At 30.9% G+C, this 23,552-nt stretch overlaps 1 protein-coding gene across 1 annotated transcript in view; it reads left to right on the top strand.

Moving 5' to 3' along the window:
* LOC132726619 (nesprin-1-like) overlaps window positions 1-23,552 on the top strand; it is a 60,924-nt gene that overhangs the window by 36,534 nt on the left and 838 nt on the right. The window contains exons 26-40 of the mRNA XM_060711962.1: window positions 3,909-4,091; window positions 7,788-7,952; window positions 11,226-11,408; window positions 11,748-11,912; window positions 12,286-12,642; window positions 12,850-13,056; window positions 13,232-13,513; window positions 13,743-13,955; window positions 14,359-14,460; window positions 17,496-17,516; window positions 18,282-18,428; window positions 19,800-19,970; window positions 20,311-20,783; window positions 22,583-22,745; window positions 23,028-23,354. Of these exons, the coding sequence (XP_060567945.1) occupies window positions 3,909-4,091; window positions 7,788-7,952; window positions 11,226-11,408; window positions 11,748-11,912; window positions 12,286-12,642; window positions 12,850-13,056; window positions 13,232-13,513; window positions 13,743-13,955; window positions 14,359-14,460; window positions 17,496-17,516; window positions 18,282-18,428; window positions 19,800-19,970; window positions 20,311-20,783; window positions 22,583-22,745; window positions 23,028-23,354 (3,159 nt within the window). The remainder of the gene's footprint in view (window positions 1-3,908; window positions 4,092-7,787; window positions 7,953-11,225; window positions 11,409-11,747; window positions 11,913-12,285; window positions 12,643-12,849; window positions 13,057-13,231; window positions 13,514-13,742; window positions 13,956-14,358; window positions 14,461-17,495; window positions 17,517-18,281; window positions 18,429-19,799; window positions 19,971-20,310; window positions 20,784-22,582; window positions 22,746-23,027; window positions 23,355-23,552) is intronic.

Raw genomic sequence — 23,552 nt, 5'->3', positions numbered from 1 at the left:
GTTAACCGGTATGTCACAGTAAAATTGATGGCTTCTAGCAACTAGAGGACTGGTGTTTGTGTGCTCTGCAAGTCTGCTTGACTTACCATAGTGTGTTTTTGTAGCTTAGATATTTGCATATATTGAGGCTGAGCTGAACTTGACAGATACGTAATTAACACAGGTTTTAATTGCATTTATTTTGAGCACTAACCAAGTAAACCAAAACTGGACATTGTGATATTATCTTCTTTCATTAATGTTAATGAAAAAGTACCAGGCTTCATTTATTAAGATGTATGTGCATGTCCTTTTAGGAAATAGAGCTCAAGGATTAGAATTATTTATTCTTATGTTTCCATTTACAATATTTCATTGATAATTAATAAGGACTTCCCATGATTTAAAGCCTCTATTTTCATTCTATCTGAAATAATTGTAGTTAAAGTTTTTCTTCAAACCATTCAATAATAATTAGTCATGATTTACAATATGAACAATTATTGTAACCATGTTTTGTTTATAGTGGAAGTTTTGTATTTTCTAAAGAAAATAATTATCTATAATTTGTACTCATAATTTGTATGGGAAAATCAATTCTTTTGTTAAAGAAAGTACTCTTCGTTCTCAAGTTGATGATTTAAATTATAGGACAACAACTTTGTCAAAAATACAAGTTAGCTTTATAAATGTATGGGTATGATAAAATATTATTTGATTGTCTTAAAAAATTTAAAAAACTTCAGTGAAGAAGGAATAATTTTTCAATCATGGACAATCACATTATTGCAATATAGTATTTAAATATAGGCTGTATATATGATATATTTTATATATTTTGTAGTATTAATTGTTTCTTTTTTAACAACTTCTTCACCAACTATCAGAGTTTACCCCACTAACTGTCAAGTCATTTATCAATATACACACCCATCATGTACTTATTGTCAGAAACAATATCTGTTTTGTAATCAGATAGTTGTTTGATCACATGATTTAACTTTAACTTCATGCAGCATTTAACAATACCCAGAGATATTTCATGAGTTACAAGTCTTAGTAAAGCTTTGTTTAACCCCGTGAAATCTGATTCAAGAAGTTGAATGATTTTGAAATAGTGCCAAAAGGAGCTCTCTGCTGATAAGATATTACCATTTGAATTCAGGATTGTTTAAGGAATTTCTTGATGACATTTATTGATCTTTGAAAATTTATTTAAAAACATGATTAAATCTTTTTACTATAAAGAATTTAGAAGTACAATGTAAACAGTATATTATTTGTGTTTACTACACTTGTATATAACACTTTGAAGGGGAAGTAAACCTTCCTGTATTATTGAGAAGATTATATGTATAAGTTTTCTACCTCAATAAACTTTTTTTCCAGTTTTGGTTATGGTTTTAATTTGATGTCACTAAATATAAACTGTGCATGTTTTGTGTGTTGTTTAGTTTGCATGTGTTTTAATGCTTGATATTTTTGGTTTTGGGGCTTTTTACAGGAATTAGCTCAGCAAATTAAAGTTTACCAGGCTAGAATCAATGAAATAAGTGAGAAAAGTCATTATTTAGCTGAGAGGAGTGCTGACCTAGGACCCCTCTGTGCTAGAAAACTTTACCATACTGGAGATCGTGAGACACGTGTACTTGACCTTGTTAACACTTTAAATGCTCCTCTACAACCTTATGTTTCACCGCTTTCATCACCAAGATCACCTGACCATAGTATTAAATATCAATATCAAAATCCTCTTAAACTATTCAAGGATGGTCTTGGACCTTTCGATGCATCCATTGCTGATGATGACACAGGGTTACCATGGAATGAAACTACTGAATTAGCTTATAGAAATTCTGATTTACCAGAAGGTCCTGGCAAATTTTCACCCACAAAAAGTGACAGAATTAAACCTGTTGTTGATATGTCTTTATCAAAATCTAACCCATCAGTTATGTTACCAACAACAGGTGCTACTAGAATTAGACCTAATGTTAGCCTTTCTCCAAGAAGTACACCATTATCTGAGTCACATATTGATGACAAGGATCAAACACAGTTTGATAGTGGTTTTAATTTCTCCTCACCAACATCTAGGGGTTCACAAAGAAGTTTATCAGAAGGTCTGAGGCCATATTCTGAACCATCTCTACCAGATAGTGAAACAATGGAATTATCAATTGAAATTCCAGGTACATACATTATGTCTCCAAAGAGAGGGCATAGTTCTGACAGAGTTAACAAGGGACAGCCTAAATCTAAGTCCCTTAGATCTTCTTATGATATGAGTGATATTGGAAGTGTAAAATCTGGAAGCTCTGATGAACCTAGAATGACTGACTCTGAAGGTGGTGATACAGCTTCACTAACATCTCATCCAATGACAGCATCACCTTCATCTTCATTGACCAATCAAATTATTCCCTCACAAAGGTCATCTAAAGAAAAGCAACCAATGGGACATGCATCTAAAGAGGAAATTCCAGAGGAAATTTTAGCCCTTAAACAAAGAAAAGCAGAAGCTCTTTCACCATATAAACCTAGGTCCAAATATTTAGCTTCAAAACTTGGAATGGACAGGGATGATGAAAAAGATCAAACAAAGAAATCTTTTGACAGCTTGGCAAATGATTTTAATACAGATCCAAGTCAAAGAACTAATGCTAAAGATAAATCATTTAGAATTAAAGATGACAGTCAACAAAGGATTAAAGGTCCAGTAAAAGGTGAACATTCTGTTGGACAAGACCTTGATTTAAAACTAGTTGAGCAGGAACCAAGCTCTATGTATCAGAGAGATAGTAAAAAGTCATACATGCCAAGGTCACCATCTCCATTGACATTGCCTCCAAGGTCAAGGTCAACAGAAGGAAATGCTTCAAAGACAAAATCTCTAGATAGGTTAAGGGGTCACAGGTCACTTTCACCAGACAGTAAAGGTTTGAAACCAAGGAAGGAGGATAAAGATGACCAGTATTCAGGTCCACTGTCAAAGTCTTTGACATCAGGTCAGATAAGGTCAATGGGTTCAAAAGGGAGCACTAACAAAGAAATGCTTGGCAAATCTAACAAGGGAGCATGGGATCCGGTTGGTGTATTTATTATTACTCTAATTTTGTAACAAACACATAAGTAGCTTAAATAACTGAGGGGAAATCATCTATGATTGGTTTTTAAATTTCTTATATAGCTACTTGATTTGCTAGAAAAATAATGCTACTTAACATGAAATAAAATGCATGAACTAAATATAAATATTAAAATAATCTTTGTTAAATATGAATCAGTAATAACCAAATATCTTTCAAACTTGTGTAATAGCAGGCAGACTCTTTAAAATATTGTCAGTTTTGACAATGAACACCTTAAATACATGTTCTTTTATGCATGTTCGACTGTAACTGCATAGCCCAAGCATGCCTCATACATGTATCAACCAATATGTATATATTTATTGCATGTACCCCTTTTACCTGGTAGATTCAAGTTCAATTAAGATTTACAAGTGCTGTAAAATCAATCGCTAAACCTCAAAAAGTAATAATCAATATTCATATCTTATCAGATAAGTGATCAATATTAATATTTCAGCTATTTTTATCCCATGAATTGAATAAGATGTCTTTTGGCTACTAAAAGCGAAAGTCAGCAAATCATTATGTCAAAGGAAAATCAATTCTTAAAGGAAATAAGATTTATAGCAAAAGTATCGGAAAGATATTAATGATTGACATTTTAACATAAGTTTTTTATATGTTGACTTTTTAACTAACTTATATGTAGTTTGAATGTAAAATGTTTGGTTTTTGCTTTGGGTTGTGAGACAGCTTTGGTAGCAGTATATTTTGTGTGTTAGACTATCACTATTTCTGTGTGTTGTGTTGTGGTTTATTTATTTCTGTACCCTATGCTTGTTTTCACCATATTAGGATTTATCACGGAGTGTTCCAAGCTTGCTAGATCCGCATCTCCAAGGGTTACGGGATCGCAGTTCATCTTTTGGGTCAAGGTCACGCCTTGGAGGTTCAGGGTCATTGCTAGGGTCACATAGTGCATCTCGCAGCTCTAAGTTTGATGACCTTAGCTCTTCATGGCAAAATTTACAAAAGCAGGTATGGGTATATGTTTATAGAATATTTCAAATATATGTATTGCATATTTGTATGCATCTTGACTGAATGTTGTTTTCATGTGCTTGTTCTATCCCTTGCACAAGAATGTTAAACATGTATCTAATATAAACAATAATTAAAAATATTTATTATAATATATATAAATGTGGAGGTAATCTGAAATGGTGGTGGTTGGAATCATATATAGTAATGATTATAGGAATTATAATGTTGAATTAGGGGATAAGAACTTTTCTTTCCTCATCCAAAAGTTGTATTTGTTTACATGTAATTAGATTTGAAATTCCTTTTATTTATGTTGTACTTATGTTTTGACATAGATTATACAGTCATGTTGTATACGTGTAGAAAGTAAGCAAATGAGTTCGCAATTAAGAGAATGAAATTAATATTTAAAAAAAAAAGTTCAACAATTATTTATTACATTGTATATTTATCATTTATATAACTTACTTAGTATGTGATGATGGTATAATTATAGAAGCATGACTGTAGTTTTTAATTTGGCAACAAATTTGCTGATTGTCCAATATTCGGAATATGGTCAGAATAAATGACAGGTTTATTTATAGATCTTAAAGAAATGAAGTAGATAGAATAGCATATAATAAGATATAATCCATTTAAGGATTAAAGGACTTAATAAAGTGAATAAAATCAAAATAATAAATATAGGTTATGAGGCCAGTAGACCACAATTCTGTGATTTGTTGTTTTTTCAAGTACACATATACCTCTAGCTGTTAATGTAAACCAAATAGATAATTCTATGAATGTGCAATTAGACAATTGTTATTTTCAACAACAACAAAAAGCAAAAAAAAAATCACATTGATATCAAGATAAATCCCTTAGCAGAATCATGAACAGTTATAAAATTATGTAATTGTAATTTATAATTAAAGTCTAAAAGGTTAAAAACATATAAAATCGTAGGACACAGCATTCTAACCTTTGTAAATTTTATATTCTATGCAGTTGCTTTCTTTCATTAAAATAGAAAATATATTTATAACTTGCAGCAGCCAAGTAAATCATAGTTCAATAAGAATTAATGCTACAAATGAACAGTATCATAAAAATGTTGATATGTAATTAATAACATAAAAATGTTTATAGTGTTCATGAATAAAGTTTCATCGAGGGGTTTTAATATAAAGAATTTTAAATTGATCAGGTCTGACTAGACTCAGTATTGGTGGCTCACATAACTTTTATAGATGCAGGTTAATCATTGTTTACTGCTATAATGCAGTTAACTATGTTATCTAACTCCAGAAGTCATATTTGCATTTAGTGGGTTAACAATTACTAAGGGCAATAAAATATTTAACAATTCTATTTACTCAAAATTTAATCAATTTGGCCTCAGAAGAGAAGTACTTCTCAATAAAGGGTTAAATATAATATTACTGTAAGTTGTTCTATAGATTTGTTATGTTCAAACATAGTTATATTGAACCATCCATCCAACTGACCACATACCTTTAAACTAATCAATTCATAAATAATTCTGATGTTTTTATTCATGTATAAAATCTCATAAAATATTATCATTAATCAACTATTTGTAGTCAAATGTTGAAGAGCTTATTCCAATAGCTTACAGTTACAATGTTTGAATTACTCTGTATTTATTTATTAGTGGAAGTCAGATTCATGATAAAATTATTCACCAGTGACTCTAGCCCAGGGTTCAAATGTGATACTGAACAATCAATTACTTTCTTTTCAGTGTTTAAAGTAAATGAATTGGTTTCAATTGCTTTTATCTTTCTGAAAGATAACATGTGTTATATACACTTCTGAAATTTAAAGATTTAAGAATAATAAGTTTAATATAAAATGAACCAGTTATAAATATGAAAAATAGAAATTCACGCCTTTGATTTAAGAAAAAATGCTCACAGTATTAGTTACGGAATGGACATTTAAAAATGGACATGAAATATTTGAATAATGAAGATTAGGTAACTGACATGTTAGGGACAGGTCAAATGACTACAGACATTGTTCAGATTTTAATATATTTCTTATCATTGTGAGGACATTATAGCCGAGGGTGTAGGCTTGTCCAATATTTACAAAAATTAAGGTGCTAGACAAGTGCTTTTATCACATCTGATATCAAAATTGGTTGTTACGTTGTTTATGTCAAACAAAGTATCTGGAAATAAGAGAAATGTTATGCTAAAGGTTTGTGACATTGCTGTCACACTGTCTCTGGAATGGATTTTTTTTTAAAGAGAAATTTTAAGACGGATCACTAATTTGTGTCGCAGCTCGAAATTCTTGACCTCACAAATTTTTTAAGCTGCTTATCAAAATGATTATTACTTTATAAACGGACTAGTTAATATATAGGTGATACTAATGGGGATTTAAAATAATTGATCAGTAGTTTTTACCTGTAATTGCTTTCAAAGACAGGTCGTTAAAGGCTTAAGGTGCAAGAGAATACAAACACTTAGTGGTGCTTCATTTAATTATTTGAAAAGGATATTTAACAAATTGAAACCTCTGTAGGTCAAAAGTTGCACGCTCTTTCTAATTGCAAGGATCTCCGCACTTTGTCATATATAGATGAGAACTTGGAGGTTATTTTTCAATGTACGGACAGACAAACACATTTGCGAGGATTTATGGTTGAAACATGATTTTATGTGAATTAAGAAATGAAAAATAGTTAAAGTGGATGTGACTTTAAGGCATTTTAGATTGAAGATAAAATATACAAGTTCTTGATTCTCATCTGGAGTGCCTTGAAATATTTCAGACTTTACTATAAAAAAGCATGAAATGACCTATAAGCAAATGGAACTGACATAAAATTGAGTCTATTGATCAATTTAAAGAGTGATAAATGGATTTTAATACACCACCTGAGATTTTAGGGCATTTTAAATTTGTAAGATTAAGAAGGGTATAGAACTTTTGATAGATCATTTAAGAGTGTGAATGTTCAGATATGATACTGTTCCTTAAATGTTCAGTAAATCAAAGTTAAGTAGTATGGATTAATAAAGAAATGAAAGCCTTATCTCCTTCTAGCTGCTTAAAGTTTTAAAAACGCGATTATCAAATTTGCTTTTCTACTTTGAATATTTTGAATAATGCTGCACAAGTACTTTGCATATTTTTCATTGGCCATTGTTTGTGAATGGTTTGTTGAACAATAAACTATGAATTACTGTTCAATAATAAATGACATGAAAATTAGGGTTTAACAATGGATATACTAGTTTGAAACCAAGAGTACGCAATTATTTGATCAGGAATTTCATGTTTGTCATTGTAACAATTCAAATATACATAAAAGGTTAAGATCAACAAGCAACAATGTTAGTCGGAAATCATAATCTGAGTCGAAGGACAAAAACATTACGTCCCGCTCAGTCATTACAATCACTTAACTCAGGAACTAACAGTAACAATAGTTTAGATGAATTAGCAAATGGTGGTAATACTAAAGATGAAGTGCCTGAAGATACTATCTTTCCCTTTTTGAAAAATCTTCCCCCACCAAAGGTGAAAAAATTTACAAAATACTCAGTGACAGGGATTAAAGAATTACCAAGGAGTAGTGGATTACAAAATGATGACAATACTGTAAGTGATGTAGAAAATGGTGAAAGTTCTGATGTAGAAAATAATAATTGTTCTTTGTCATCACAGCTTGGTACGAAGGAGCGTGAGCTTCAGCTAGCCATACAGAAACAAGAACGGTACCAGTCTACTGTACAGGATGTAACTGCACGTATGGAACGTGTTCAACAAAAACTCGCCAGTCTTGGGACGTCTCCGTTCAAAAATCTCGATCAACAAATTAAAGATCAAAAGGTTGGTTTGTAACTAATTTTAATTCAATACAAATATTTCATTCATATAATTATTTTATATGAAAAAAAATCCTGACTGTTTTGTGTGTTTTGGGGGATTTTTTTTTTCGTAGTGTAAGTTTATAAAATAATAACTGAGTTGATTTATTAAAAATCTACCTTTGATTGTCTTGGTTTGTTATAGCCAAATCTTTCAGTCTTCAATTTTTTCTTTTGAAATGAACACTCTTAAAATACTTGAAATATAAAGTAAAACACCAACCCCAAGTTTTTTATTGCATCAAAAAATGAATACAGGTAGAAGAAAAAGGACTGGAAGTATTTTAGATTGTTGGCATGAGATTAGACATCACCAAGCAGGGCTGTCACAGACTATTTTCTTATCTAATTTATTTTCACATGTCTCATGGATGATAGTGAACAAGATGACAACACTGTAACTACAAAATAACTAGAGCTCATTTATATAGTAAAAAACTGTTTTGGAGGGATGGGTGATGCTTAAATTTAGGTGTATTTTTTCATACATATGTTACCATACCGCAAAAGCAATAGTTTAACTGTTATCACTCTTAAAGTAATTCTTTACAGCTTTTGACCCTGTTCCGTTTGAGAGAACATAAGAAACAAATCTTAATTTTGGACAGTTATTAAACAAAATTGAAAGTAATAGAACTAAATATTATAAATTCTACAGTTTCTTTTTCTTTTATTCCAAAAATATTTTAGATAGGTATAAGTAAAAGTGTACAATGTATTATGTTTTTAGATAGGTATAAGTAATAGCAAAATGATGTAATAGAAATAACTGTGTTAGTTTACACTTCAGATTTACTCATTGACTATTCTGATTTAAGTGTTTTCTGTCTACCATTATCCCAGATTTAAACCTTATTTAAAAGTGAAATCTGAATTTCAATGGGGTAGAATAAATATTTAATTTAGCTAGCCTTGCAATTTTCTAAACTGAAAGAGTGACTTTTGATGTTGCCTTTGCAATGGTTATTTTGACCTGTATTTAAGTTATAGAAATCATTGGTGTATATTCAGTAGGAAGATAAGGCCTCCATGTATTGAAATTGCTGTCTTACTATGTTACGATAGGCTAAAGTTAAAATAAGTTTGAACAGTTCATTGAATTATCTAGTATATTTTAGATTTAGGTTTGGAATCTGTTTGTACACTGTACCTGTATAATAGTATGTTTATATTATGGAGAGATCATCAAAATGTATAGAAATTCCAATAATGGACTGGAAATTAAAGAATTAGTTTAAAATGTTCCTAATGATAAGACAGTAAGACAAACTTTATTTATAGTCGGTTATGGTTAACAGTACAAAACATAAGCTTTAAGCTTGTATCCGACATGAACAAAAAATAGAAAATAATAATAAGAAACAAAGAAACAAAAATAAACAGAAACTATAAGATAATAAAACATACAATTAATTCATATAGTCATTGTAATGAAATCTGAGCATTTACAATGAAAATACAGTCATATCTATTGAAGGTAGTAAAACAGGGTTTTACATATATACAGATACATAGTACATAATTCAAGGAAAAGATAACTAAATTTATTTACAAGCAAAAAACAGGAATCAAGTAAAATAGAACATAAACTTGAAAAAAGATTAGAAGCACATAGAGCAGGCACACTTGTCATTACTCCATGTTTCAATTAGTTGTTACAACTCATTTAAGTCAGATGTACATCTGAGATCATTAGATAAACTATTCCAGATTTTAGATGCTTCAAAGCGAAAACTCTTTTTACCATAATTGGTTGTGCTTACTTTAGGTACATCTAATGTGTTTTGGTATCTAAAATTATAATTTGAGTTTTACCCAAGGTTGTATATCATTGTTTCTGAGACCGTTGGTTTCGAATTTGAGGCAGTCACTTTTGGTTTTACCACATACAACAAAAGTATCTTTTCAAAATGTATTTAAATGCCTGGGACTTTGGATTTTTTCATGTGAACAAGCTATCCAGCTTGCTTATGGAATGTGGTGTTCCATGTGCCTGCTGGTGTCTAAAATAATGCACGGACAGGTACCAGAAGTCTTCTTCCACCAGTCAAGCTGGAAAATCACCATATGACTGTGTGGTTGCAACCCAACTAAAAATATAAAAATTAAAAAAACTCATCTAAATGACTTTTTTTCTGTTAAATAATAATACCATTTATAATGTAATGTGAAATTAAAATATATAGCAAAATAAATTAATGAAGTTGAAACCTAGCATAAGACAGAAAGCAATATTGTTTCCATGATTACGATCCATTTTACAATTAAAATGGTTTATCCCCAGCATTAAGTACATTCAGGTCTTTGATATGTTTATTGAACTTGAGTCATTAAATTGATTTATCCTCTTATAGAATTGTCAAGTATTTTGTGAGTGTACTGGTCAAATATTGCTTGTCATAAAATAATATACACAACAGATAAACACACAGTTTTATCGAAATTTTTGTCATCAAAATTGATAAGCTGTCTAAATTTGTATGAAATAAGTGTGTGCCTTTTATGAAAAGTTTTCAAAAGGTAGCAAAACAGATCAACAAACTTGTCACAAAAAATTTAGTTTTAAATCTGTTATTATTAATCATGCTTTAAGGTACAAATATAGTAAAGGGTAGGATGTCATTTGTGTTATTGCCAAACTTAATGAATGTTAAGATTTAAAGGATATTCAATCTTGTTCAGTTAATTTAGTAAACCATTTGAAGGTTAAATAAGTTAAATATTTCCCTACTTGGATATGCTGATCTCTACTGCTGGAACGAAGCCAGCTTCAATATTGTATACATATCCAGAAATAAACGCTGACTTTACTCACTTAACAAATTAAATATTTAACCTAACAGGTATGTGGAAGATAAGACAGAAAAGTCAGTGTATCAGATTTTTTTTTTTCAAATTTGGGTTTTCAAGACATATAATAAAACTCCCAAGGTAAATGTAATTGGGCATGACAAGTTATTTATACCTTGTTTCTAGCAGTCTTCTGTTACTAAGATTTGACTCACATTTATCTTGTCCTGACCAATAATGCTTAGCCCTGTCACAGTTTAACAAACAACTAGCTCTGAAAACTAGTAAGGATATTCACCAGGAGTCAAACCTAGATAGCTATAGCTAATGCTGTAGTCAAACCTTCAAACCACTAAACCCCCAATTTTCCAGATATGCTTACAGTAAAATCAGAACTAAATGGACCAACCTTTTATATTTATGTTGTGTTTATTACTAATTTCAGGAGGCTGAACAAGAAATAGAATGTATCAGAGAGGATATAGCCCGAGTGAAGGAGCGAGGACGACAGATAATGGAGTCTGCAGACCCGGAGGGTTATCAAGCCATGCAGGCAACACTAGCCATGTTAACAGACAAGATTGATAATCTACAGGCAATGGCTGATGACAAAGCTAAAACACTACAGGTAGGTTTTTAATGTCTGAAATGATTATATTTTGTATGAACTAATAAATTTTTATTACACCAAAAGCCTTGCCTTTTGATAAAATCTGTCCAATTATGGACTTTGAAGCTCTGCATCCAAAATAAACAGTGTTGTGTTTATTTATTGTTACCTTATTTTGCCTAGTATTTGAAGTCATATTAAAATTTTTATTTTCTTATACCCAAAAAACTGCATGTGTATAACCAACACTTAAAATTGACTTTATCTATCACAAGTTAAATAGATTACTGTTAGTTTTGTTGTTGCAACTTCTTTTTACTAAATTAAATAATATTTTACATTTTGTAATATTATCAGAATGCCATGAAGGGAAAAGAAAGGCATAAGGTAGCACTAGGTGCCTACAAGAAGCATGTTAAGGAGCTTGAAGAATGGATGGATGAGATGAAAGTACGACAAGCAGCCACACCCCTAGCAACAGACACTGTTGGAACTCTACAACAACAACTTCAAGAAAACAAAGTATGCTTTACTTCTAAAGTTAAATGCATGCAAATGTGAACTGTAATGTAAAAGATCATCTACTTATCAATACAAAATGTATATTGAATGTGTTTGGTAATTTCATTTCTTTATAATCATTTATCTTTAATGTGTTGGCTGCAGCAGATTCTACCCTAGACATCCAAGCCATATGATCACCACCTGCACTGTTCACTATGTTGTTAGTACCTGGTACAAAAATTTTCCTAATAATGATTAACGGTTTTGTCCAGATTGATAAATGGGCAAATTCATTTAAGATATTTCTCATTGTAAGGGTTAACTCATTGAACAATATTATTTGTATTATTTCTTACTATTTCTTATGACATATTATTTTATTTTCTTTAAGGATCTTCAGAATGAGTTGAACCGTCGTCTGCAGCATGTAGCTGACCTTGCCATTCAGTGTGACAATCTGTGTGAACTAGAGGCTCCTGAAGATGCAGACAAACTCCGCACACAACTTGCCACCTTACAACAAAACCTCGGAAATCTCAAACTAGGTGCTATAGAAAAACAAGCTCCTCTACGTACTGCCATCAAAGAGAGTGAGAAAAGAACAAGAGAAATGGATGATTATGAGAAGAATGTAAAGAATTTACAGAAATGGATCACAGATACAAAGTCACTGGCTCAAGCTCCTCTTGTTGCAGAAGATGTTTCTATGGTTGCCATGACACCACATCAAAAACAGGAACTTCAACATGTAAGTTCATGATTTATATAGTTTACAAAAATAGTTCCATATATTTTTCTTGTGTTATGGACATGCACTTAAGGTCATTAATGTTTTATTAAATATTTGATTTGTTTTGCTTTTCTTTGCAAATAATTCATCATTTAGATATATGTTTTGATAGTGTAACAATTTGTTTGTTGTAAATACATGTATATGCTTATTTTGATATTTCAGCAACTACAAAGTGATTTAACTCAACATAGGGACTTAGTTCATCAGTTAAGCACAGAAATGAAGGCTAGAGATCATCAAAGGCCATCAAGGGAGACTACCATGTTCACTCCAATGAGTGAAGAGGCCTTACAACCAAGATGGGAGGCTCTATCTAGAGAATTGGCAGAGAAAAGAGAAAATCTTGAAGATCTTATTAGAAAAACAGATGTAAGTTGCTTTTATTTTCATTGTCATACAAGGACTCCATATCATATAAAATTTATAGAAATTAGTGTCTGTGTTAAAAAGTTTTAAAAAGTTTAAAAAAGTAAAAGGAATCAATTTGCTTTCTCTCTGTACATGTAGTTATTTTGAAATACATGTATTCTCAATCTTATCACAGGATCTGATTGGACCAAAGAAGTATGGCCGTAGAACCTATGGTGGAGATCCATCACCGAAACTGACTGATGTGCGGCGCCACCTAGGTGCACTTAATGACCTCTGGAAACAGTTACAGGTTCAAGTAGATGATAAGCAGATACGTCTAGACAAGGTTCTAGAGTTCCAGCAACGGTACCAGGATGCTCTACATAAAGTGTCCAGTTGGTTAGATCTCGCTGAACAAAAACTGTTTGCTCCTGACACAACCATGAACTCAGAGGAAAAAGTTAAAGAAAATGAGGTATATTTTTATCAGATAAATTTTTAGGATAGAAAAGAATTAATGAAACTGACCAATTTATGTATAGAATAGTTGTTTAAATGAGAAAACTACCTTAATTGTCTTGTTATTTTAAATACATTATGCCTTTGTCTTTACCATAATACAGTAGGAAATTAACTATTGTCATTTCAGAAAATATGTCTTGTAATTGTAATAAAATTTGATGTACATATCTTTGGTTTTTAAGGACATACAAAGAGAAATTCGCTCACTGCAAGGTGAAATTCAGTCAATGGGACGTGCTGCGCAAGAACTTCTTTCTGTAACCAATGCCGACAGTCATGATCTGATTCGACAAAGTCTTGCAAACCTTAACAACCGGGTTCAAACCTTGGAAGGACAGGCTAGGGAGCAGGGAGATAAACTTCGGGCAGTCGATAGAAACTACAAATCTTACAAGGTATATTTATAGATCAATTTTTAGAAACTCTGTGTCTGTTAAATCCAACCTCTCTCAGCTTGTTCAGCTCAAATATGTTTTTCATAATACATGATGTTATTCAGGGCAGGGTGAAAACAATATTGAATAAACTTGATTTTGTATTCAGATATGGAGATATAGTGAGGGAAATGTTGATTTTTTTCTCTTTATTTATAAATGGCAGGATGGTAATCTCCCTTCTTTGAAGTTGTGTTTATGGTTAATTCAGGATGTCTTTGAAATGAACACAAATCAATAGATATTTTTCACTTGAACAAATCTTTGATTTAAAAAAAAAAATCTTTCATACCCCATAATTCACTCTACTTATTAGCTTGATAAAATTACAATTTAGATACATTTAAAATACATGTTATTCTAGGACGAGGTACAGAACCTGGAAACTAAGATGATGGAGACACGAGATATGATGGCAAGTCCAACACACAGTGCTCCTATATCCCATCAGATGGATAAAATACAGGTATGTACAAACTTTAACTACAAACAAATAACATCTTTTTATATCAGTCATATTGTTCTGAAATTACTAAAGGTATCTTGGTGCATTTTTATACAAGCTTTTATATTCAAATGTAGTAGCTTTTGTTTAGATTATCTGTTAAAAGATCAGATTGTTCCGCACATCAATGCTTGCATGTAGACAATTGCACAATACATGTACATTTAGGACACTAGATCAAGTTGTGCCAGGTATATAGGTCTGCACAAAAAAATCCACATAATGTGAAAACTTCACAGAATTAATTCCTTGTTTAGTTGATTGTTTGATTGATTTAAAATGATAAGAAAATTAATCAGCACATGGTCAAAGATGGCATGAATTCTGTCTTTTATAAATCCTAATACAGAAGAATTTTGTATTCATTAATCATTAGGACTATAATGGATCAGTGCCACATTTCAGAAACTCTTTATCATTATATATGGGTCTTAAAGTTTTAACTAAATAAGAACGCTATTGCATTTTATGATTTTTTAAAAAGATCCTTTGCTTTAAGAAGACTGTTATATTACGACCTGGATTTCAAAATTAGCTTTATCTTTTTGCCATTATTAACTGTAAAGTTAGGTCAAACTTTGAATTGGTTGTTGTATTATTATGGTATCGTACACATTAAAACAAAGCAATGTTAAATGTAGACATCTTGCTATCTGTTGTTTTTAAAGCAAATTTGTACACAATATTTTCTATTTAAAGCAAATTTGTACACAATTTTTTCTATTCAAAGCAAATTTGTACACAATATTTTCTATTTAAAGCAAATTTGTACACAATATTTTCTATTTAAAGCAAATTTGTACACAATATTTTCTATTTAAAGCAAATTTGTACACAATATTTTCTATTTAAAGCAAATTTGTACACAATATTTTCTATTCAAAGCAAATTTGTACACAATATTTTCTATTCAAAGCAAATTTGTTCACAATATTTTCTATTTAAAGCTAAGTTTGCCGGTAAGTGAGAATAGTGCAGTGGCTAAACAATACAATTATGTGATGATGGCTTTGTTGTATGTAGCATATTGATTATTGACAGTTTATGGTCAGTTTATGGTCAATTTAATGTCATATACATACCTCACACATTTACAGTACAACAGTTGTAAAATATATAACCTTATTAGGTGACTAAAATATGACCTGTACTGTGTTGGTGTGACATATAACCCAACCCATTTTAGGTGATCCTGAAACCAGAAAGTATTACGGATGGGTTTTTTTTAGATTGAACGGCATTTAAATGTATTGATTATGATAATTCTTGTATAAATAAAATACAATGAAGTATAACTGTGAACATGCCTATGTTACTGATATAAGTATTTATGTATAAATGTTATCTAACTTTACAGGAGGTAAAAATTCTTACTGTGTAAGGCAGATAGAGTAGAATTCTTTTTTCAAGTAGAGCTAAAATATTTAGACTTTCTTGTCTTTTGTTTTATTCTTTAGTTAAAGATGGTTGTCCGAATGATGAACTATCTTGATATTCTATTTTTAGAAGTGAATTTTGTTATTTAGATAGAAATAGTCACTATTTTACCTTGGAGTGCACATTATTCAGATTTCTGTTCAGTTTTGCTGGAAAATGGTGTTTCCGTTAATGCTCAAAGGTTTTAAAATGATATTTGGAGACCAGTATTCTCATTGGTTAATTTCAAAAATGTTATTTAAATTAACCATTTAGATAACAAAGCCAAAAGACGTTCCTACTTTTAAAACCTTTGAAATCCTTAATTGTAGCTTGCAATTATGTAAATTGTGACTTTTACATTTTGTTTGTGTAATTATTTGATCGCTATGCTGTTTCGTTGCTTTTTGTAAAAGCTACTGTTTCTGCTGATGTGTTTGTTGTTTGAAAATGCGATGCAGAATTTTTGTCAAATAAATTCTACTTTAAGTTCATTCAGCATAAATATAAAATCATAATATCATTGGTTATCGGTGGTTGACTAATCAGCCTAGAGATTTTGTTTTTGCTGAAAGACAACTTACATTGAAATAACTTTATTTTCTTCAGGATTCCATAAAATAAATGTTATTTTAAGAGATTTCCATAAATTGTTTCATAAAAGTTTTACAGTATTTTTACGACTACAGAAGTCCAAACTTAAACACACCTTTATCAAAGTAAGCCAATGAAAATTGCTTATCTGGCGTAAAAATATCATGGAGTTGACTGTATACACTTTTCTAACAGTCAGAGTTGTCAAAGTAAATGTAATTAATTTTTTTCTAATTATAGTAAATTGAGAGGGTACGCCTTATTTGAGACATTATTCCATAGATGTATTATTATTCATGGATTTCCTTTATTTACAAAGTCAAACAAATCATGAAAGAGTTTTAGAAAATTTCCCTTAGAGTAACACATTATTTATTTTTGTGTTTATCGAATGAATCAAATAGTAAAATCAATTTATTTCTGATTGTATGGAGATAAGCATTTGGATTAGAATTGGGATATTTTTATTTGAGAGTTGTTAAGTCATATATACTTTAAATTTTAAATGGAATGCATTGAGATATGTAATCAGTTTGAAAGTATTTTTTTTCTCTAAATATTCACACTGTAGAAGGAAGTTTGCTGTGGAATTTCTATGATATTTGGAAATAATGAGATAGGTAATTGAAAATGGATAAATGTGCGAAAAAATGAGTTTTTTTATTAAAATAAAAAAAGGGATAAAATTATTGTGACCTAAGATTTGATATAGAAATTTTGAAAGATATATGGAAGGTATAAAAGTTTTTTTTAACTCTTTTATGTTTATGGAGACATGAAACAAATACAGACATAGGCCAGTGCAAGACAAGTTATTAATGTACATAAATTATATGTTTTTGGGCAGACTTTTATTGTCTTAACACCTAGTGACCTTCACAAGGACAATTGGATATTTTTCGTTGAGTCATGTATGTTAATATGTTATAACATTTATCATTGTGTTACAAGTATTGTAAGGTTTATGTGCTTTGCTTCTTGTATAGGATGCAATTGGCTATGAGCAGGTAACAGTTTGACTTTGCTTGGCCTTTATATTGTGCTCAATATTTTTTATTTTTGTTGTGTGAAAAAAAAACCTACATAAAACCTTTAGGTGACAGAATATATTAAATTGAACTTAAACCTTAATTGTTTAGAATATTATAAACCTACAATAAACATTTTGGTGACAGAATTAAATTGATAAACTTGAACCTTAATTGTTTATGATATTATAGACAAATATATATATACAGAGTGTATAGTATAGTAAGGTTTGCATGACACTGTAGATGATTTATTTATAGCAATATGATACCTGTCCGAATATTACTATGAGAAATTTTTTTTGGTTTTCTTTTGCATGTTTAACTTTCTGTGTGAATTCAATCTTTTAAATCTAAAAGTGCATGTTGATATTAAATTGTTTATTCTTTGATATAATATCTACATTAATGCATGAACATAATTATGTCCTCATAATTTACTTCAAAACTTGAAATTTATGTTAATAACAACCAATAAGTGAATGATAATTATCAAATTGGATAGAAAGATAAACTCTTTTAAAGAATACATGAATCTTTTTCATTCAAAGCATGACTTTATTGAACTTCACAACATTACAGTAATCTAATAATTGTTTTCAAATAAATGAAATATTGCACTAGATTGATTTTCTGTCACTTTCCATACAATCAATATTTTCTTGAATGCTCATGTCATAGATTATATGAATAAAAGACAAGTTCAACATGATATAAACATTATGATATTTCTGCTTTATCTAGAAAATTGAGGGTCAGATGAAGAAATGTGAGACACAGCTGGAAGGTGTCAAAAAGCGACAGTCAGAGTTGTCCTCCTTGGACCCTGAGATTATCTCCCCTTATGAAATGGAATCTTTACAGTCCAATTTTATGGACCTTCAGAGAAAGGTTTGTTAATTTTCAGTATGAAAAGTGTTAAACAGCTGTTTTTGTTAATCTGTAACAATTCAGGATAAGTTGTGTTTTATCAATGAAAAGAATAGCATATGTTACATTTATAGCTAAAACTGCCATATAGTACTTAACATTATAAATTGAAAGATCACTTTTAACAATAGAAACTATTTACAGAGATATTATAATAAGAGTGTATAATTTAGGGTGTATGATTTTAAATAATATTTAAAAAAATTATAGTTTACTTTTAACCTCTGATAAGAAGTTGCCTTTGATATGTATACCTTGAAACATTTTTTATTTGTGGTTGCATTGTACGATATTTTAATGTAGAATCAGCTTGTAAAACTTTGTAATGTACTCAACATGTGCATTGTAAATACTTAACCGTTGGTTTTATAATGACAAGATAATTAACTCGTAACCCGTTTTCTATTTGAGGTATTTACTGCTGTCATAAGGATAATCATAGTAAATACCAGCGTTCAATAAATTATTGGTTTTCCCCGCTAAACTTAACAAACTTAACAAATTACTGTAATTTTGTGGTATACCTTTGTACATGATGTGTTGATACTGGACTCAAATTATGTATTTGTATTTCAAATTAATTGGAGTGTATATAGATTTTAAGATTAAGACCGCAAGTGTTCGATGGAGTAAAATGTTTATAAAATGTTTGTACTTACAGCAAAGATATCATTGTAGCCAGTAATTCTTTTTTATGAAAAAATGCATGGTATTTGTTAAGAGATAAAAGAAATATTCTCAGTAAGATTGTAAACATGTAATGTAAACCAGCATTGTTAGCTGATATTAAATCAATAATATGTCTCCTTTTTTTAAGACAAAACATACAAAAAAATGTCTCGATAAAGTTACAATGTGGACTTTAATAATTTAAGAGAATTTATGGGAGTCTGGAGTTAGAAAATAAAGACCTGTTCATGTTTTACTGGTGTAAAAATAAAAGAATGCTTGGCTGAAATACTTTTGTTAGGGACAAACTTTACATTGGAATATCTGTCTGTTTTTTTAAAGACAAAACATACAAAAAAAAGTCTCAATAAAGTTACAATGTGGACTTGAATAATTTAAGAGAATTTATACAAGACTGGATTTACTGTTTTAGTAGATAATATAAAGACCTGTGTATGTTTTATTGGTGTAAAAATGAAAAAAAAGATCGGCTGGAATACATTTTTTAAGGGACAAACATTTGGAATTAGGAAAGTTGGAATATCATATTTCTTCACTGGCACTAGCTGACTATTATGAAGCTAAAAATATTTTAAATTTTTTTTAAAGTGAAAAACTGAGTTCTTACATGTTGTAAATCAACATTGACATATTTATTGTCAGGTAATGGAGAAGAAAGCAACATTACAAGAGTCTGTGTCAGTACAGGAGCAGTATGAAAAGCTTCTACAAGACTATGCTGACTTCCTGGAAACAGCAGACGACAAATTGAAAACAGAACAAATCTCAGCACGAGATCTAGATCATCTCAAACAACAACTCATTGCTCATAAAGTAAGACTGTTAATACATTAGTTGTATTTATTTCATCAGAATGGTTGGTACAGGTCCTATTAAAAAAGCTACATTATACGCATCTTTATTTATTTTTATACCACCACTTGGAGGATTAAGATTTGCCCCTGTCTGTCTGTCCTGCTCTCATGCTTTTTGTATGTAGACTGACAGCTTATAGTCCTTTGTTACTATATCTCTCTCATTTACAACTTGCACTTCATCATGCAAATTTAAGGAAGCTCCTTTAGATTTTTGAGCTGTTAAGATTTTGTAACGGAAATAGCTGTAGATGAATAATGTTATCCTTAATATAGAAGTACAAACATCTGTATTTCAGGATTTCTTCAGTGACCTTGAAGTTCACCGTGCAATGTTAGATTCCCTTGTTGCTCAATGTGACAAGGCAACTAAACAGAAACATCTTCCACAACATACCAGACTTAGTAATCTGACATATGTCCTACAAGACAAAGCTAGTCTCCATGGGCAACGACTTGACCGTCTCTGCAGACAATGGGCAGAGATGGAAGAAAAATTCAACATATTACAACGTTTCTTACATGATATAGAGACTCAGATACCTAAACCAATAGCAAATGAGGACACATTACAGACAATACAAAATAAGATAACAACTTATCAGAGATTACAGAGAGAGTTAAGTGAAGAAAAACCATCAGTATTTCAAGTGGTTGATAAAGGGAAACAACTCTTACATAGTGTAAATTGTCCCGCCCTTGAAATGCTAGTCACAGATGTTGCTGAAAAATGGGTGGATCTGAATACAGAGTTGTCACATGAATTGAAAAGGTAAACAAGTTATAGTCTTTCCTGTTCAAGTCAGTTTTAATGTTAGTTTTAAGCCTTCAGTAAAGAGATTCAGAATGTCATTATTAGCTCGACTATTCGATAAGAATAAGTAGAGCTATTGCAGTCACCCGAGCGTCGGCGTAACCACTTATGTTAAAGTTTTTGTAATAGTTCAAATATTTTCAAAGTCCATAGACATATGGCTTTGAAGCTTTGCACACATGTTCACCATCATGACCCCAACCTGTAGACAGGAGGAGGTAACCCTATCAAGCATTTTGACAGAATTATGCCCCTTTTTCGACTTAGAATTTACGTTAAAGTTTTTGTAATAGTTCAAATATTTTCAAAGTCCATTGACATATGGCTTTGAAACTTTGCACACTTGTTCAACATCATGACCCCAACCTGTAAACAGGAGGAGGTAACTCTATCAAGCATTTTGACAGAATTATGCCCCTTTTTCGACTTAGAATTTACGTTAATGTTTTTGTAATACCTCAAATATTTTCAAAGTCCATTGACATATGGCTTTGAAACTTTACACACTTGTTCACCATCATGACCCCAACCTGGAAACAGGAGGAGGTAACCCTATCAAGCATTTGACAGAATTATGCCCCTTTTTTTGACTTAGAATTTACGTTAAAGTTTTTGTAATACCTCAAATATTTTTCAAAGTCCATTGACATATGGCTTTGAAACTTTGCACACTTGTTCACCATCATGACCCCAACCTGTAAAAGAGGAGGAGGTAACTCTATCAAGCATTTTGACAGAATTATGCCCCTTTTTCGACTTAGAATTTACGTTAAAGTTTTTGTAATAGTTCAAATATTTTCAAAGTCCATTGACATATGGCTTTGAAACTTTACACACTTGTTCACCATCATGACCCCAACCTGGAAACAGGAGGAGGTAACCCTATCAAGCATTTTGACAGAATTATGCCCCTTTTTTGACTTAGAATTTACGTTAAAGTTTTTGTAATACCTCAAATATTTTCAAAGTCCATTGACATATGGCTTTGAAACTTTGCACACTTGTTCACCATCATGACCCCAACCTGTAAACAGGAGGAGGTAACTCTATCAAGCATTTTGACAGAATTATGCCCCTTTTTCGACTTAGAATTTACGTTAAAGTTTTTGTAATAGTTCAAATATTTTCAAAGTCCATTGACATATGGCTTTGAAACTTTACACACTTGTTCACCATCATGACCCCAACCTGGAAACAGGAGGAGGTAACCCTATCAAGCATTTTGACAGAATTATGCCCCTTTTTTGACTTAGAATTTACGTTAAAGTTTTTGTAATACCTCAAATATTTTCAAAGTCCATTGACATATGGCTTTGAAACTTTGCACACTTGTTCACCATCATGACCCCAACCTGTAAACAGGAGGAGGTAACTCTATCAAGCATTTTGACAGAATTATGCCCCTTTTTCGACTTAGAATTTATGTTAAAGTTTTTGTAATAGTTCAAATATTTTCAAAGTCCATTGACATATGGCTTTGAAACTTTGCACACTTGTTCACCATCATGACCCCAACCTGTAAACAGGAGGAGTTAACTCTATCAAGCATTTTTTTACTATCAAGCACTAAGAATAGTCGAGCGTTGCTGTCCTACCGACAGCTCTTGTTTTTATGTATAATCTTACCTCAGTCCATAGATAGTTTGAACATGTTGGCTTTCTTTTAAAAAAATACAAATGCTGGTAATTTTTGATTTTATTAAAAAATGTGTAAGTCAATTTGATTATATTTTATTGATTAAATGTTTTTATTGTAGATCTCAGTCTCTGGGTGAACAACTTCATGTATTTGAAGCTGAGGCAGCTATACTGAAATCTTGGCTTACAGCAGCTAGATCAAAACTAAACAGTATTAAACAACTTTCCTCTAGTGACCTCAAGAGCATAGCAACAGTGAGAGGAAAAATAGACAAAATATTGGTATGTTGTCTTTATTGTATGTAATTTTCTAGTGTTTTAACTTCCTCTAATATTACTTTTTCTTTAGCGGAATTTTTCTGTTTGCATTTGCAGATACCATCTCTTCTTAATTTACAATTTGAAGAGTACTTAAGGGTCATTTATTTCAGTTAAGTTTTTTTTCCCAAATTTTAATAGAGAAATAATGATTTCTTAAGGAATAAAGTTTTTGCGTTATGCCTTTATTTAAAATTTTAGTATCCGACTTTCAAGGTCTTACTAATGTTTCAATGTGATTTACAGGAATTTAGAAAAGAAGTTGAAAACCAGCTTCCATTAAAGGAGAAAGTTTTGTCCATTGGTAATCAGTTAGAACAGAGTCAGGTATATCAGACATCAGATCTGGAGGACAGGATGAAATACCTGCAGCACGAGTGGGCTCATCTAGAACATGACATTAACAACAGTGAGGAATATCTACACCAGGCACAGATGGATCTAATGCCATCAAGACAAGCTCTAGGTGAACTTAATGCCTGGCTTACAGAGATAGAGGAGACCCTACAGGAAGAGAAAAATAAACCAATGAAAAATCTGGCTGATATGGAAGTACTTCTTAAAAAGTATAAGGTACGGCTTCAGTATTGAACTGATCATAATCTTGTAGCTTGTAAGAGTCAGTGCTGTTATAAGGCTTTGAAATTAGTTATGAATTGGTGTGTTATAAAGAAGATCAGTGCAAAAATTGATAATCATTTTTAATGTTTTGTACATGTTTAAAGAATTTATTTTGAGCTTGATATTTCAACAACATGAGAAATATTATTA

Source organism: Ruditapes philippinarum, unplaced genomic scaffold, assembly GCF_026571515.1.
Source record: "Ruditapes philippinarum isolate M1 unplaced genomic scaffold, ASM2657151v2 ctg1760_1_1_1_1, whole genome shotgun sequence".
In the NCBI taxonomy this organism is placed as follows: Eukaryota; Metazoa; Mollusca; class Bivalvia; order Venerida; family Veneridae; genus Ruditapes; species Ruditapes philippinarum.
The sequence above is the reverse complement of the archived record's forward strand: the minus strand, read 5'-3'. Positions and strand labels throughout refer to the sequence as shown.